Below are 19,492 nucleotides of genomic sequence, written 5' to 3'. Positions count from 1 at the left end.
ACCATAAACTTAAACTTTTGGTTGAGTTGGTTGTTCAACACTTATTTATATAGTTTTTATCTTCTTAATTAGTACGATAGTGTTTGTATATATTGTAACATATATAGAAAGCGGAAAAAATGCTATAGGAATAAAAGGAATGAAACTGTAACATTCTCCTTTTTAAAACGGTAAGTATTTTTCACTCTCCAAAAATAAAAATATCTGAATTTTTTTTCTTCTAAAAATCTATTCCGTCCAAGACAAACAAATTAAGCTTGAATAATGATTTTATAGAAAGACAAATACTGTAGTATAAGTCATATTATAAAGATTAGCATAAAATCATAATGAAGAAAATATAAATGGATGAATTTGGGACGTGTATTATTAGGCTAGGTCCCGTATAAATAGTATATGCGCAATTCATTTACCATCCATCCTCAATCCCTAAAAATATTTCCCTGCCGAAACAATTGGAATCTCTCGTCTTTTGTTGGAAAACTAGATTCTCCAACGTACAGTCAGCCGAATTGCTCACTTCACTGTTGAATTGTGAAAGGAGGATAGTTTAATAAACCCCTCTTCATTTTACTTTACAAAATACTACGTAATACTCTTGTATTAATTAAAAATAACCCCTTCAAAAAAAAAAAATTAATAATTTATATATAAATTCAGCTTAGTAAAAATAAGTTTAGCTCGATATAAATAATTTGTAATTAGAAGAAAAAATATACGGAGTACGTAATAGAGAATTTGTAAAAATAATTTCATTTCAACAAAAATAAGGCGAAGTGAATTGAGTCTAATTTTATTTGAATATGTTTCGTTCTTTCTCATTAAATTAATTTCAAAAAGAAAAAGAAACTTTTTATGATTTATGATGCGACACACTTTCCAAAATCTGAGCTTGAAATTACCACCACATCAGATTTTTTAAAAAATATGTACAAATTCATATAGTAATTTATTCATCATGTAGTCTTATATTCCCTCTGTCCTCAAAATTTCGACCATTTTGGGTTGATTTCGCAGTTATTAAGAAACTTAAGTAAAAAGAAAAAAAAAACATATTGGAATTAAAGATAAATTTACATGGGGTTTGTAAAAAAGTAGAGAGATAAAGTATTAAAAATACATGGAAAAACAAAATTTTATACGAGGAAGCTAATTTTGCACGAATATTGTTGTAAATTGGTGGGTATTTTAATGCAAATGGGTCAATCATTTTGGGACTAATATTAGGCCAAAAGGGTCGAAGTTTTGGGGACAGAGGGAGTAATAATTTATACTCAAAATATAAGTTTTTTTAGTTATTTTTTTTAAATTCTTAGGGTGTGTTCAATTCAACTAATTTTCACTTATCTAAACTTACTAAAACTTATTTTGATGATTAAATGAGAATGGTTATTGCTTATTTAATTAAGAAAAATGTTATACATAGCCCTTAATACAAACATTAAATGCTTAGGGTTATATATAAGCATTAAAAACACTACTCTATACAAAAGCCTCATTTCTTTTTTGGGTAAACCAAAATACAATGCCTCTTTCTATTTAAAGGTTGTATTTTTTTGACATTATTACCCTCTTTTTGATAAATTGTCATCTTTCTTCCTTTACTTTTTTTGTACTTTTAACATCAATTATTCCCAACACTTTCTCTCTATCTCTTTAATCATTCCCAACTACCTTTTCTTTCTTTCTCTCTCTCTCTAACCCCACATGCACATATGTACTTTTAATTATTAATTTTAAAGAATTTATAACTTTCTTAATTCCCGTGTAAAAACCAAAAGAGACTTTATATTAAGGGACGAAGGGAGTATTGAAAATTGTTTAAATTAAGAAAATCATAACAAAAACACACTAATTACACTAATCTATGCGTGTTTTTGTCATAAATTCCCAATTTTATATAATTTTCAAGAGTGTTTTTAATGCTTATATATATAGTCCTAAGGGCTATGTGTAGCATTACCCTTTAATTAATAATCATATGAGTTAAAAATAATTTTGGTACATCTTACACCTGGATGTGTATAATATTTTTTTATTTTATTTATTTATTTATTTATTTTTTTTATCAAAATAGAAGGATACTTTTGTTTTATTATGAAAGGAGGACAGAGGAGTAGGACACTGCAGTGTTTAAAACATTTACTACTAGAAAAACGTTAAACGGGCCATAAATATGAATAGGATCTCCAAATTGTGACATTCCTAGTTAACTAACTATATAGTGTACAAATATATAGCCTAACATTCGCATAATAGGACACCATTTCCGAATAATATCGTTTGTTCGTTTAGAAGCACCAACGGTTTATTCTGTTTCTCATTTTCGTGGTGGACAGTACGTGCGTGGGTTCCCCACCCTCGCTCACCCCTACGCACACTCGCTCTTCTTTCATCCCACTCCCTTTTTCTAAGTTCAATCTGGCGCGTTATATTACAGCACATGTGAAATTATTATGATCATCAGTTTAATCTTTTGGTTTAATTAGATCATTTATTTTACGTTACTTTACAGACTCCCTCCCTTTATGAAAGAAAACTTAATAAAAAGAGAAACTATCGAGATCATATGTCTTTGATCATTGGATTGAACACTTGAACCGAACTCATCACCACAGAGGAGGAGACTCTCCTATGATCGATGATAGAGTATAAAACATATTTCTTGACCTCGACCATCAGCTTAATAAGCTTTTAGTCAACAAACGAAGTAGGCCAATGTGGTTATAAGTCGTTAGTCATCTTTTAGTCATCTTTATCTTTTACGGAGTATTTTAATCTATTAAATGTATGACAATATTTTTTATTCATATGTAGATTACATTTTACGAAGTAAAGATTTCGAAAATTTAAATACTGACTTGTCATTGAAAGGAAATTTCTCCTACATGCATGGAAGCATGCATGTTGCATGTCCTCAAAATGTCAAAATTTTTTAGGTTAGCACTTGGCAGTTGACTTAGAAACTCGGTCCATGAGAGTTTCCATTAATATAGGATATATAGGAAATGATATCTAAGGACAAAATTATGCAACATAAAATTAAATTATTAGAAAAATTCCTACTTCCACCGTTTGATATATACTCTGTATTACGGAGTAGTTGACACGAATATAATGCATGATTTTAAACATCAATAAATTCAATTAATCAATAAATATGTTAAATTATGGAAAAAAATCGAGATTAAAAAGTCTAAAATCAATCGTAACACGTACAATTTGACTTTACAATATCAATATGCTCATCACTTACTTTGCATTGATTATATGTTTATTTTTATCAATATATAATAATAATAATAATAATAATAATAATAATAATTAGATATCACGTAAAATATTTTTGAATTAGTTTTCATGTATATTTTCATTAAATTATATGAATTTCATGTACTTTGTACTACCCGTAATGTATTATTACAAATATTAACGACCTATGTTGGACATAAACCCACGATTCAGGTAAAAAATTGTTGTGATTAATTTGAAACTTGCAAATATTATACATTGATTGTTATTATTTTTAGTGCAAATTAAATCATAGAAAGATGTCAAAGCAACTTACTGTAATAATGAATAACGTCGAAGTTATAACATGTCAATTAATAAGAAAAAGAAAAATATAGTATATGATTTTTTTTTAAAAAAAAATCAAGACTGAAGAAAATTCAACCAATGAGATTCTACTCGTTTAGTGTCACTCTCACACTAGTCACAATCACACTCTTCTTCCATTTTACGCCTATTCCTCCTCTACCCCTCTCCACTCCTATAAATTTGGCAATGCTTAAACTCTTCATTCCCAAACATTATTTTTTGCTACATAACAGCTACTCCTCAATATTAGCTTATATGTAAAATCCCCTCAAAAAAATATCATCATTCATCAATATCAATAATAACTTTATTTCGTTCATATAATATCTCATCAGATCGTATAATATATAGTTTTTTCGTACGAATAATATCGTAGCAGCCCAAATATATTTATATATAATGAGGCTGTCTATGAAGTCATTTGTATTACCTTATGATATCCCTTCTTCCGGCATAACACCGCATGTCCCCACGCAGCAGCATTGCAATCTCACTAAACAAACTCAACAACTTATGATGACTTTTCAGTCGTCTCAGCAGTCCCTCCTTCATCATTCTATTAAACCGACCACGACTACGAGTAAGTCGGGTCGTGGGGTGAGGCAAATGGGCTCGCCTCGTGTTGCTGATCGTTGGAAGGAATACATGGGGGCGAGGGATTGGGAAGGGCTACTTGACCCACTTGATGAGAATCTTCGCGATGAGATCCTCCGGTACGGGTCTTTTATTGAGGCTACGTACCGGGGGTTCGATTTTGATCCTGGATCACCCTCTTTTGGGTCATCCAAGTACAAGAAAAAGTCTTTTTTCCAAGATTGTGGGTTGCCAACACCGGGGTTTCGGCTTACCCGACACCTCCGGGCTACTTCGGGGATTCAAGTACCCGAATGGGCCCAATCCAGCTGGTCTCCGGTGAAAACCAGCTGGATTGGGTACGTGGCGGTCTGCAATGATAAGGCGATGATTGACCACCTGGGACGCCGGGAGGTGGTCATCGCCTTACGTGGGACCGCCACGTGTCTAGAGTGGCTAGAGAACGTACGAGCCACTCTAGCCCCAGTCCCAGTCCCCGGGTCCACATCTTTAAATAATGACAATGTGGACCCGCATGACTTAGATGGGCCCCCAATGGTAGAAAGTGGGTTTCTGAGCCTATACACTTCAGGCACCGACATGTGGCCCAGTCTCCAGGACTCAATAAGAATGGAGGTTAGTCGGATCCTTGAGCTCTACCAAGACAAGCAGCCTCTTAGTATAACCATCACCGGCCACAGCCTCGGGGCTGCCCTCGCTACGTTGGCAGCCTACGACATCAAGACTACGTTCGAGCGGGCCCCACTCGTGACCGTGATATCCTTCGGTGGGCCACGAGTGGGAAACCAAAGCTTCCGTTCCCTTGTAGATAAGCAAGGGACGAAAATATTAAGGGTGGTCAATCCAAGTGATCTCATCACTAAAGTACCCGGGTTTGTTACTGATAATAATGAAGAGTTTGTCAACATAAATAATAAAAGTACTAGTCCTGTTAAAGAAATTGAGGAAAAAAATAGTAAAAATCCTCGCAATAACAATAACAATAAAATTAACCATAAGAATAACCGTCCTGCTAAAATTAAAAGTGACATCATTAGTCGAGCATGTAAAATAAAAAGTAGTTGTGATAGTAGCCATTTTGGGTTCGGAGAAGTTGAAAGTAGAATTCCTAGTAACAATAGTGGATCCAAAAAAATAAACCAATTGGCGGAGTTATGCTTGAATTGGATCCAACAATTTCGAGTGGAGGACACACAGTGGTGGGTGTACGCCGAGGTGGGGCGTGAGCTCCGGTTAGCAAACAGCGAATCAGAGCAACTATCATACTACTTGGGAAACATGGATGTTGCAAAATGTCATGACCTAAAAACATACCTTAACTTAGTGGAAGATTGTCCACTCAAAAATCTTGTTAGAAGGTCCTTGAACAAACTCTCTGAGAGTTGTAGTGTTCATAAAAAAGAGAGTAGTGGTATCTTTGCATTGCTTTGTAAACAATTTTGAGACATGCTAATAATTGTACATATATCTTACGTATAGATTTGGGCATTCGACATTGTTTGATTCTAATTTTCTATTTTTATGTTTATTAGAAATTAGTCTAACAGATAAAAATAATTCCTTACAATTTCATTAGTCAGACCGTAATTTTAGTAAGGATATCTTCCAAAAATCTCAATTTTATTTTATAATTAAAATTCTAATTTAAATAAGGTCAATTGAGAACATAATTGACAATACAACTCTGATAGTTTCAAATGTGTAGATTTTTTTTTTTTTGAAAGGACGCTCAGTGACCAAGATTGGTATTAAGTGTAAGTTCTCATTTTGTTAAACTAGAGGTCGAGTATTGCTTAATTATTCACAAGTAATCCATACTAATTTGTTAAAACCTACACATTTCCTAAGCTAATAAATAAGCAATCTAGTGCACCTAGACAGTTAATTACTTGATTTACGTAATACATACATTTTCAACAAAATCTTTTTTTGATCATATTGATTTACATTTTCCATTACCTCTGAAAAAAGGAAAAAGGCACAAAAAATATAGTGATTATTTTTAGCACGTGGCGAAAATGGCTTTTCTTCATTCATTTTATCACTCCAATTCACAAGGGACGACACGTAAGTTTCCACTCTTTGTGCTCTTGAAGATGTCACATTGTCAAAATAGAAAGTATTTGCATTAAGTAGTGTGTTATAGATTTCACCGTGTATGTGATCTTTTGGTCAAATGACCGATCTCTACCAAATTTAGTTTTTGAGGGTGAGACTATCTCTTACTCTTTGATTTATCTCCGCTCTTAAGAGTATGACCTATGAAGTTAGACGATTTGTATATGCTTTTAATTTAAAAGGCTTCATTTTAATAGGATAGTCTTTTTTCATCCTTATCATAATATACAAACGAAAACACTTCCCTGTCAATTTTATAACATTTTGTGATTGAGTCTTGAATTAAAATAAATAAATAAATAAATAAATAAAAAATCTTTATGTAATTCTCAGTATATATGAGTGCATGCATATATACCTTGCTGACTCACCAATATTTAGGTAAATTATATAAATGTGAACGTATTAGAACCCCCAACAATAATATCTCCCTTCTCTTTGGTGAGACGCGGACCCAAGTATGCTCCTTGCTCGAGTAGTCGAGTGGGTTGATTATTCATTACTTATTGTAATCTTGTTCAAGCTACATACTCTTGCACCTCGATCAAGTATATCATTTGTTGAATGTAAAAATCTGTGGTACCTTAGCTTGCTCTACACATTAAAAAACACTTCTATCAGATACTTCCTCCGTTCTATTAATATTGCAACAAGGATGAAATTACACACCCCAAAGCAGATATTATATGCTAAATATCTATAATTGTATAAGAGTAAAATTTTTAAAAAGTTAATATTGTGAAAGTATTTTATAAGACAAATCCAACAAGATCTCACATGACTATATTTTGCTTAACGCATAAATCATATTATATGGTCAAATAAGAATGATAAATGGTGCAAAAAGACCATTGTTATTCTAGGTATAGTGTATATCAAATAGCATACGAAATATAGAAAATTAAAGGGTGTATTTTCTTCCTCATAAGGCTATAGAAAATTAAAGCAGGAGCCTAATAAGCAACAATATGATGTTGGAGCAAAGTCCATAAATCATAAGGTTATTGTACGTGAGTGCATGCATATAAAACCAAACCCTTTAAACGATAATTTAATAAACTTGGCGTTTTTTTCAATAGCTCCTTTATTATATTCATATATTACGTAATATAACTAGATGATTCATTTACATTATTATATTCATACTTGTATTATTTTTTATTTTATTAAAGTGCAAGATTACATATTTCCTCTGTTTTTTTTAGTTGACACCGTTTGACTTTTACACTATTTACAGAACGTGTGCTTTGACTCACTTTTGTGGTTTATAGATACGATAAAAGATATTCATGTGGGATCTTGTTTGAATTATTTTTATGTATAATTTATTAATATCCACTTTTTATAATTTTACAATGTTGATAATTAAAAATATTAATCGTTAAAAACATGTGTTGACAAGCGCGCTAATATAAAGATGTCAACTAAAAAAAATAAACAGAGGAAGATCATATATGGTCAAAGTGTCAAATAAACATACCCGTGTAATAACCACAATCTACACGACTGCATGAAATAACACCGGCCATGAAAAATGAAACAGTTACGAGTACAAAATTTGAGACATGAAAATAACATCCAATCACAGTCCACCGGCCAATTATACGAGTAATTTTTCTTTCTTAATTATTTTTTCCTTAAAGTGCAACACACCAAAATTATTTTATAGGAAAAAAAAGTCACTAAAAAAAGTCTTGCATCGAAGTTCGCGTACCAAAAAGGTTCAACTGCTTAGTACTCGTATTAATGACAATCATACCGCCGCAATTTTTATAGGCCAACAAAAAAATATTTGACTCAAAAAGTGAATCATTTTGATGATCATCACCTAGTCTAATAATTAAATCATAGAGATTTTATTAGATTAATAAATTTTATAGACACTAATTGTCATATTATAATTTTTTATTTTATAAAATTTTTGAGTAAAAAGTACGTATATTTTTTTTAAAAAAATGAAAGATTCAACAAGTCTGAAAAAAATAATAATAATAAATTTACTACCTAAAAAAGGATCAATATGCTGGTGCTTATGTATGAAATGACCTAAAGAAACAACATAATGTGCTGCTCTATTGTCCTCTCTATAGATATGCTTGAACTCGACGGAAGAGAAAATATCCTGATGCATTTGTATGAAATGACCTAAAGAAACAACATAATCTGCTGCTCTATTACCCTCTCTATAGATATGCTTGAACTCGACGAAGGAGAAAAGATGAAGGAGCTCCCTAATATAGTACATGTGTTTATTAGAAAGTACAAAATTTCCCAAGCAATTAAGTTGCCTAGCTATCATTACTATTTGATGACAAATGCTAGACTTCACTTAATTTAAGGTAGCGTAAGTGATGAAACACGCTAGACTTAACTTAATTGTAATTTGAAAAGATCGGAAATAAGTCTTAAGTCCAATAGTTTAAACACTAAACAATTTACCAAAGCACATTCAAATTGTCACAATATAATTTGAGACAAATTCCTAACTTGATTTTTTGTCATATAAATTGAATATATTAGAAATAAATATATACATAATTGTTTGTTTTGGATTACTTCGAACTAGAATTTATAGGAAAATTCATTCTCCAAAAATTCGATGATTGAACTAAATGAAGTTTTCTTGTTGAAGTATAAATTCCAACATCTAGCCCAATGACTTTGGGCTTTTCTATGAAAAAAAATACATTAACCCTAGAAAGTTATACATATATACTCTAAAAAATGGTTGCATACTTGATTTCTCCATTCCAAAAGTAAATTCAACATCTAATCTCTCTTGTTTATGGTTAATAAATTTCATAAACTTTTATCATGACTTCATAGTTCATATCAATATATGAAATTTTTCTTTGTTTAATCATGTGAGAGTTTGATAAATTTGTCACAATGTGTAAGTTTTAAAATAGCTTGTATTTATTTATTTTTGTAAATATATAATCAAACATATTATTGACCAAAATACAATATTAGATACCGCTATTAACTAATAACAAGTTGCGTTTTCATTAAGACAAAGGAAGTAGTACATGCTATGTACTATGTAGTAACATGGTCAACTGTGCCAAAAAATGAGTAAATTGATTTTATGATCTGTAACATGTCTCAAATTAGAATTTCGATTCTTCAACAATAATAGACATGCAATCAAGTTTTAAATGTTTTCCAAACGTATTGAAAACTTGGCTATTTGAAGTCTATGAAGACCTTTATGATATAAATTCTGGTATATATCCTTCCTTAGTCGTCTCAACTTGACCAAACAATCAAAGGAAAAACAGAAGAATGTGTACGAACTATAATTATTGTCTTCAACTGTGAAAACAAGGAAGCTTTAGACTTTAATTAAGGCATTTGACCCCACGTAAATATGTACTTAGCTTCATGCATATTAAACATACATACTATGTAGGACGGATTCAATCTAAGTAATGTTCTAGGGATCAAATTTCATAGAGATTAATTAAAGTTTTTTGTTCTTACCTAGATAATATAAACAAACCCTTGATTGCATCTTACCCAGCACAAAATTTATCCATACTTGATAATTATTTGAACTCTACTAAAAATCATTTTTTTCTCCATGACCATAACCACACCCAACCCGATAATCAATGTTTGTAGTAATGATTATTTTATTAAATTAAACTAATTTGCAATAGAACAAAAAATAACACGATCCAAATCAAAATCTACCCTAATGACTCAATTGTGATATCTAATAAGTCAAAAATTGTTAAAAATAAATGACTAAACAATCATTAAAATTGTGAATCTAATAGATAAGTATGTGAACATGATCATCTTTATTCAAAAGCATCATATATGTCCATATTATAGAAGCCAATTTTTTTTTTTTTTTTTTTTTTTTTAATTCCATGTTGTTAGAGAATATACCTTGAATATTCATTTACAAAAGTGTATCCTAAATTGCAACATTATTAATGCATGTTAGTGTTTTCATACATACATGGGTACAGAACTACATAAGGATAAAATTTGAGGAAAATACAGGTTTATCAATATGATAAACAAAATCTGTTTATTTAAGGGTACAATATATAGTCAACATTTGTATTTATTTACGGGTAATTTTGTAATTTTGGGGATAAAAGAGGTTAACGAAGTTAATGGAATATGGAGGATTCAAAGTGCTTCAATGGAGAAATCAGTAGGTGCAATGAACTACATCAATGGAGGAAGCCGAAAAGATGTACCCTTTGGGGTTAACCTAGGGATGGCAACGGGTCGGACTCGGAGCGGATTATGCTAAATCCGACTCCGATCCGACAAGAAGTCGGATGTTAAATCCGACATCCGACATCCGACTCCGAAATCCGACTCCGACTTCAATATCCGACCTCCGACTCCGACTCCGATCCGACCCGACTCCGAGTTTCTTTTACATTATTTAATATACTTTGAGATGTTGGGCTATTTGGGCCTTGACAACCCACACCCAATGCCACCATGACCCACACAAAAATCCACTATCTATTGGAGTCGGAGTCGGATAATCCGTCAAAGTCGGACATTTGTCGGAGTCGAATTTTTTTCTCGGATTTTTTTTTGGATCCGACTCCGACCCTCCTCCGACTCGGAGTCGAATTATTTTAACGGAGTCGAACTCGGATTACTTTTTTCTCGGACTCAGAGCGGATTTTTAACCTCAGATCGGGGCAGAGTAGGGTCGGATTCGGACTGGATTGCCATCCCTAGGTTAACCATGCCCTTTATTTCTCCATTTCTTTTAGGATTTTCGTTTAATTAGGCGGCGAAGCCGTCGAAAATTAGGTAGTGGAGATGGTGGATAAAGAGGAGGAAGCTTCAACGATCCATTTCCATGGCAGAAGAAGCTTCAATAATGGAGTCAAAAGCTTCAAACGGCGTCGGCATGGTGGGTCAAGAGGAAGAAGCTTCAATAATAGTGATGAGTTGGCATATTTCACTGTTCTCAATATTTACAATTGAACCATTTGATAAACATGATATGTTTATCTAATTGATAAACTGGGACAGCCCCATAAAATTCGTTTTCTAAAATAGTATAAATTGAAATTTTATGATATAAACACGCATCAATCTCGGGCTTGTTTGACATCTTTTTTTGTTTTCAGTTTTTTGTTTTTTATTTTTTTTAAACAAAAAACCAAAAACAGGAAACAAGAAAAAGGTGTTTCCACTTTTCTGTTATCAGTTTTCAAAATTATCATGATTTTAAAAAGTTCGACCAACTTTTGATTCATTATGTGACATATATCATATGATTTAAAAAAAAAAAAAAAAACAGAAAAGCACATCAATACCAAACGAACCCTATTATTGATTTTAGTTATTTCTTAATCTTTGCTTTTTTAGCTTCTTACCTAAACCCTTTAGGGCTAAAATTATCATTTTCCTACATAGATACCTTATATACTACAAGAGTATAGCAAATACTCTGTATAATTTTATAAAGTTTAAATTTATTCACATAATTTTATTGCACAACTTAAAAGGTGAACATATAGAAAGTTGAAATCTACATGCCCAAATCACACGGTTAAACTCTCATAATTATTGTTAAGAAAGAAGTTAAACTTATGATTACAGACACTTAATTTAGACAAATTAAATCAAAGATTATCTAACCAAATCATCATTTTTAAAAGATTTGAACTCAAAAAGTTTTTGCACAGAACCAAGAGTAAAATAAATACAATAACAATGAGTAAATAGAACATTCTAATTGTAATTATTTTGTTATAACTTCTTTCAGACAAATGACACATCCATTGTATCTTTAATTAGGGGTCCTCTTTTGCGGCTAATTAATTACATATGGTAAACTTTTTGACTAATAATTTTATGTTACGTATAAAGTGAGATATAATCACTTTAATAATAATAAATTTACACCAAAGTATGCTCCAATTCCTCCGAAAGTGTAGTCAAACCATTAAATCATGCATATATATTAAGATACATGCCATAAAAATGTGAAACACTCCATAAAAGTTGTTGTCCAATACATGTAAAAAGATTGACCATATTAGATTATAAAAAATTTGAAAGTTAACAATCCTCTTGAAACTTAACATTCCAAACCAATGGCAACAAGATGGTGCAGTGAAACCATGCATGTAGACACAGAAAAATAAATGACACAAATGGTGAAGTAGTGCAACAGATACCAAAGCACATTTGCTTCATGCTCAATGAGAAAATAATTCCTATTTAGATATGGAGTATCACGAAACTCAGACCTTGTTGATAATTGACTTAAATGGACATTTTTTCATCAAATTATATACATGTACAACTTAAAATAGCTTTTTACATGGTTATCAATTGACTTCTCGACTATTTATATACCAATTATGTAATTTAGATCTACTATCATCTTTAGGTTCTTTACCTCAAAAGTTATTTATTTACTTACTATATATCTTTAGAATTATATGCGACATTAAGCCAATAATATCAACTAACCACTTGACTAAAACAATAAAACTATATCAGGTGAACCAACAAACAACCAACAAACACCTGCACAACAGTAACGTGAGACCTATATGTGTTTTACGTACATATTTCAAACTTAAAAGTATGAGGTAATTCAAAAGTCAAATGGAAAAGAAGCTTAAATTTGAAAATTCATCACAAAACTTTCAATTTTCATCAATTAAATAATATACCTATACGTAGTACTTTCATTGTTAATAATTTATTCTCTTTCTAGTTACATTTTTCGATTATGGCAAATGCATTACAATTGCATTTATAGAATAGTACAATAGAAGACTTACAAATGTACTCAATGGAGCAAATGTCATCTAACCTTATTGGTTAAAATATTTGAAGTTAGTACATACATAAGCATGTAATCAAATCCCGCATATATAATTGTGGCACAGGAATATCTGCACCAAAAAAGCAAACACATTCAATAGATAATTATGAAATCTAATAGAGTTAAATAGCAATGTTGGAACTTGGATAGTCTTCCCGTTGGGTAAAAGGCACTATTAGCGTAACAGTACCACGAAATTCGAAATGTCATATATAGTCCATTGGAACCAACCATATAACTAGCATGCAAATGCTGCAAACCATCAACATAATTATTTATTATTACCAATTTTTAAAACTAACTTAACAAATTAATTGAAGACAACCATATGGTTGACATGCATTCATGCAAATATGCATTACTCTGTATGAATTACTTCAATTTTACTATTTTGTGGTTTTATGAAGGTATATCCCATGGTAAGTTATGTACTTAGCTGTGTAAGTGTATACATGTGTTCTTACAAATTGTTTTTGAACAATTATATTGCAATATAATAATATACTCGATAATTAAGTTGTTTTAGATGATAGCTATCTATATGGTTGCACGGAGTAAATAATACAAATATTCACTTTAAAAGTCATTTATAAGGAAACGAAAAATGTACCCTTCATATTTCTAGACTTTATAATTTTGTATTTTATCTCAAAATTTAATCCAAATAAGAAAATCATATCAAACAAATGATGTTAGTTTTGAAACTTAAAGCAAGTTCTCCTGATCATGAAACATTGTATGCCCTTTTCAATTAAACTTCACATGATAAAATATAGCAACCACAAATCCAAACAGTAGTGAATCAAACATGCTTAAAACCCACTTCAAATTGAGATAAGATGTTGCAAAATAGGACAATTGAATTTGACAAATCATAATCATTCAATGTGGCTACTTTTTATTACTAAAAATATCAAGGTATAAATCTTTGGCAAGAAGACAAAACTATTATTATGATATATATAAACATTTAAGTAACTACTATACCAATATTATTTTCACAATGATTAAAAACTTGAATAAAAATAAAGACTTATACAATAATTCGACTTCATTTGCTAAGAACCAATAACTCATTTTTCTATTTGTTAACAATGAATTGCTATAGAATATAGATGATGTATACAAAAGAAATTATTCTGATTGATTCAAGTTTTCAGAAGATAGATAGCAAGGAAGGGTAGTACTTTGAGAATTGAACAATTTGCAAGTTAACCTAACGGCCATATAAAGATAATTTTGAATTCAAGTTCTTGAAGATTAAAATTAACAAGTAGTTAAAGAATAAGGGATTCTTTGAAAAACAACAGTTATTTAGTTTGCATTAATCCACATAACAACCTTTTGAGCCCAAAAAATCAAATCACTATGTCAATTAGAAAATTTTTAATAACCAATAACCATTATTTTGCTAGTTTTAAACCATCATTTTCCCACTAATAAAGCCATAGATAGAAATAGATCTATGTATATAATTTTCCGTACACTTTTTAACCTACTTCCCTAATAGCATTAAGAAATTCTATATCACCACTCTAACAAGGACAAAACATCAATTTCAAATTATGTTTGCATCATTTTCAACAAGAGGCATTATTGCTTTGGGAACAAAGTTAACAACACGTCTTGAAACGCACTATCCATGAGACAACACATGCTAAGTTCTTTCAAACTTATAAATAATCAGCAAAGCAAAGTTAAATTTAGCAAAAAACAAGTTGAGAAATATATTGAGAAGTACCTCATTCCAAAAATTCAAAAATCTAAAAATTGCATCAAATCATACTCTCGAAAGAAGATTAGTATATGTTTCATAAACATCTAATATTCTTATTAAAATATCTTTATCTGATGATAAAAAAAACAACTATACTCTTTATATATATGCTGAAAACTTAAAAAAAATCACCCTTTTTCAATTATCATAGATTCCCCGTACAATGTAGGACCTACCATAAGAAGCGGAAATCTATACACACGGATCGACTATGAGACTCGAAGGCTATAGGTGAACACTAAAAATATATGTGGTTAACCTTAGCTATGTTGATAGAAAGAGTGCACACAACTATAATGACCATGTATCCAAATTTCCATGGCTACATTTGGATAAGTTGCAATCATCTAGCCCCCCCTAATGGCCAGCCAAAATGCAACTTATCTACTTGTAAAAGAGCAAAAGTCTCAATCATTCTAACTTTAGCTATTTCGCACATTTATCATACTGTTTCTAGGATCTATACACCAAATATAATATATATGACATACGTGGCAAAAGTTGGGGTCAAAATTATTCTCATAGGCCCAATATAAAAGGAGTGTGCTCCAAAAATAAAGGAGAAAAAAAAAATAAAAAAAAATATAAAAAGTTAAATAGTGCACTAACTATAAGTAACGTCATGCTAAGAACATAATTTTTCCTTTTTAATATATCCATAGATTCCATACATTGAAGATGAATGATTTCAAGGTTTGACCAAAATCCTATGCCAACTATAAACTATTGTACGGCATAATATATTTTTCAATAGTTTTGTTTTGTTTTGTTCTTCTCCGACCAGGTTATATATTTTAAGAAAAAGAAGGGAGTATTGACAATAAGAGTAGAAAAAAAGGAAAACATACAAAATAAACAATGTATAAACCTGACTAGACCAATTGGAAGGGAGTGTTTTTTATAAGCCAAAAAGCTTGAGTGTTAAAGAACCTTAAAAATTATAAAAAAAAAAAAAAAAAAAAAAAACAACTATGCTTTTATTGAAATTGTTTTCTTCACTTGTTTACTTTTCACCGGTTAATGGCTTTTTTTATTGATAGGGTTTGGCACTTTGGCCACTACCTAGTTAGGACGGAATATATACAAAAACTGAAAATAATAAGCCTTGTATGAACCGGTTTTATAAGTTTTATTTTATTTTTTATTTTTTTATTGAAATAATAGACTATTATAGTTTTGAAAGAGAGGTGATTTTATTTTTAAAATTAAGGTAAATTCTAAGTTTATTAATTTTGAATTAATGGTCCTTTACTTTTTATAGGGGCATAATAATTAACCCTAAGTTCTTTTTTCAGATACATTATGCTTGTATTTCAATTTCAGTTATTTGGACATGATTTTATTATTATTCTAGATCATAGCTACATATGTAATCAAAATTTTATTGCCATGTGAAAAAAATGGATGCAAATGTTTTTTCATAGATCATTATGGAGTACCTTCACCAATGAAATAATAGAAAAGTGTACTTTGATCCAAGGTGCATTGCTTTTAAATTTGTGTTTTGGGGTCTTATCAAGCAAATTAAAGGCAAAGCTCCAATGTTTTTGAGATAGGGTTTTTATGGCTTGTAACAAAATAAAATCTAGTTCCATTTACTAATACTCCCCAATTCATAACAATTAGGACCACAATGCCTCACTGTTCAATCTAAGTAAAAGTATAATGATAGGACAAACAATAACGAGAACCATTTATATTTTCGGACATGTGACAATCTTTTCAAGCATCTTAAATAGAAAACTTGACTATTATATATATTATTTTTAATTATAAGTGGATGGAATACTTTTTAGGCTTCAATAATAATCACCAATTCAAAAATTAGGCCACAATGCTTCATTGTTTCAATCTAAGTAAAAATATAATGATAGGACAACCAATAGCACGAACCATTTGTATTTTAGGACATGTGACAATCTTTTCAGGCATCTTATATAAAAAAACGTGATTATAATAGAATACTTTTTAGGCACGGGGAGGGTTTTTTTTTTTTTTAAATAAAAAATTATTAAGGAAGTGAAAATAATTTGTGATGATTGATGCTTAGCTTTTTAGGTGTTTTCTGCTTATGCCACCTATTGTCTAGTTCATCTGATCTCCCACTCTAATACCACTTCATAGCTTTAATTGAGGCCTTAACTTTTAAGCTTAATGATCGTTTAGGTACAAAACGGTGAGCTTTAGCTAAGCCCTTTCGATTTGAAGCTGTTAACTATATATATTGAGTTTCAACGATCATATTTTTGCAGCTCCATATTTGGGTATAGGGAGCTTTCAAGACATACAAAAGATGCAATGCAATTCAATTTGTAGGTTAGTTAAAGTTTGAAAAAGGATAATGGATAAGAATACTTTAAAGTTTGTACCTTTTCCATTCCATAAGTATTATTGCTATATTTTAATTAACTTCTATCATTCTATGCTATTCACATTCATACACTTAGTTTTGAACACCCATGGTGATTTATATATAAACAAAAGTTAACGATTTGTAATGTCATTTGACTTGCAATGATTGATACTTTTTCAATAAAAAAAAAACTTTGTCGAATTTTTACCTACTAAGAATTATACAATAGATGTTAATACTCAATAAATGTTGTGTATTATCAAGTGTAATTCTCTATGTGGTGCAGTATTTATGAAATAGAGGACGGATTAAACTTTTAACTCAATAATAAATTAGGGGATAAAGGGAACATTGTACTACTTACTAATGCCTTGGTGTAAATTGTTATGGTTTGTGTTATTTAAATGATGCTTTTCTCTGAGATTTTCTTGCATGTGTTCTTGTATAGGAATGAAAAGGCACATGATGAATTTTGGTGCAAATAGTTTGATAAATTTCAAATTCAATAATCATGGTGTGAGTGCTCACCCTGTGTTCATTACTGATTGGTATGTATGGATTAATAAATGTGTTTAGTGTTAAATTGTAGATTAAATGTAGTATATATTCAAATTTTAACTTAAGCTATTAAATCTAAACTGTTTTGTGTGTCATGTTTCAAAAATTTTAATAGGTGGTTAGGTTTCAACTACTCATAGTATTTCAAGTTTATATTTATGGACGATTGTACTTTTGTCTCAATTTGAAAGGATTTAGAGAACCAAGCACTTAGGTGAATTGAGTCCTAAAAATTAAGCACTAAGGTGACTAGAGTCCAACGCCTTCCTATTATTTGAATGAAATAAAATTTTAACTACCACTACAACAACTTTGCTCGAATTATCTATTGGTGAAAACAGAATCTAACCATTTAACTTGATATTGCCATACCCAAGGAAGCGACATTCGGGGGTGTCACCACCTCACCAACAAATGTAGCTAGAGCACAATTATGCGTACCTTGACAATAACTCCTGAAAGAAAGCACTGAAGAATTGGTAAAAGGTCAAGACTAAAATTATATCATTAACAAGAAAATTAGGCCATGACTCAATTGACTTGTTCCATAAAACACATGCAACCAAAATCGGCTACAGATATGTTTATACGTGCAAAATCCGCAAATAAAAATAAAAATTAATAATGTAATAGAAATGACATCACTTGAAATTGGCTACCACCAAAAGTGCAGATTTGCCTCAATTTTGGACAAAACTTAACTGAAATGTTGCTATCAATTTCAACCTCCACCAACGGCCGCAAATCTTGTATTTAATCTCTTTTTCCCCTTCTTTAAAATTAAAGGTAAGGAAATTATTTGGATAAATATAATCTCGCGTTGCGTGTCTCGATCATACACATAATACATGTGATGGAGCATAAAAATCAATTTTAGACTTCAACTATTAACTTAATTAAGTTTTTAATTGATGAACATGTTGATATTGAGTTAAGCTACATCCACATTTCAAATATTGATCTTGTTATTAAATCACGGTTATTATTGTGTTGATATTTTTATAGTATAGAGTCAAAGGTAAAAATACAAAGTTAAAAAAATTCCAAATAAAAAGAACAAAAATAACAAAATACATGCAGTCGCTTATACCGTAAGTCCATAACCCTTTGAAAAAGTAAATAGTAGTGCAGAATTTTTAATGACAAGTTAGATAACGCCTAGACGCCTAGTCTGTTTACTGTAGTAGGAGGGTGAGTATTGCACCACACAGACCCCTAGCTTAGCAGAAATGATAACGTGTTCATACTCGTTTGTTAATTTTAATCTATTTGATTTGAGCTTCAACTATAACTTTGACTTTGGCTATTAACTTCTAGCTATTTGTTTATCAAGCTAAATCCTCTAGTTTCAAAACATTTTAAAATTATACGCAAGATCTCAATGAAGGAGATTAATATTATTGAAATAAGTTAATTAGTACCAGTATATTTGAGGATGTTGTGTGAATGTCGTCATGTATATAACACTTATGCGGTATACTATGTTGCAGCAACCATGAGTGATCTAGTTAAAACACATAAAAAAAAAAAAAAAAAAAGACTAATAAGTAATAACTCACCATTCCTTATAATATCAATCAAAATCAATACAATTGGGGTGGCTTCCTATCTCAGTATAGATTACACGAAGAGACACTTTATTAGGTTGGGGTGAAGTTGT

General features: G+C 30.7%; 1 protein-coding gene across 1 annotated transcript; it reads left to right on the top strand.

The window, feature by feature from the left end:
• The first annotated feature begins 3,999 nt into the window (after nucleotides 1–3,999).
• Nucleotides 4,000–17,972, top strand: LOC145584406 (phospholipase A(1) DAD1, chloroplastic-like). The gene is made up of 4 exons (XM_081641252.1): nucleotides 4,000–5,090; nucleotides 5,298–5,605; nucleotides 17,723–17,822; nucleotides 17,948–17,972. Exons 1-4 carry the CDS (start codon nucleotides 4,000–4,002, stop codon nucleotides 17,970–17,972), a joined length of 1,524 nt encoding a protein of 507 aa, XP_081497378.1.
• Nucleotides 17,973–19,492: the final 1,520 nt, after the last annotated feature.

The sequence above is a fragment of the Chenopodium album genome, chromosome 16, assembly GCF_948465745.1.
Source record: "Chenopodium album chromosome 16, dcCheAlbu1.1, whole genome shotgun sequence".
NCBI classification, from domain to species: Eukaryota; Viridiplantae; Streptophyta; class Magnoliopsida; order Caryophyllales; family Amaranthaceae; genus Chenopodium; species Chenopodium album.
The sequence above is the reverse complement of the archived record's forward strand: the minus strand, read 5'-3'. Positions and strand labels throughout refer to the sequence as shown.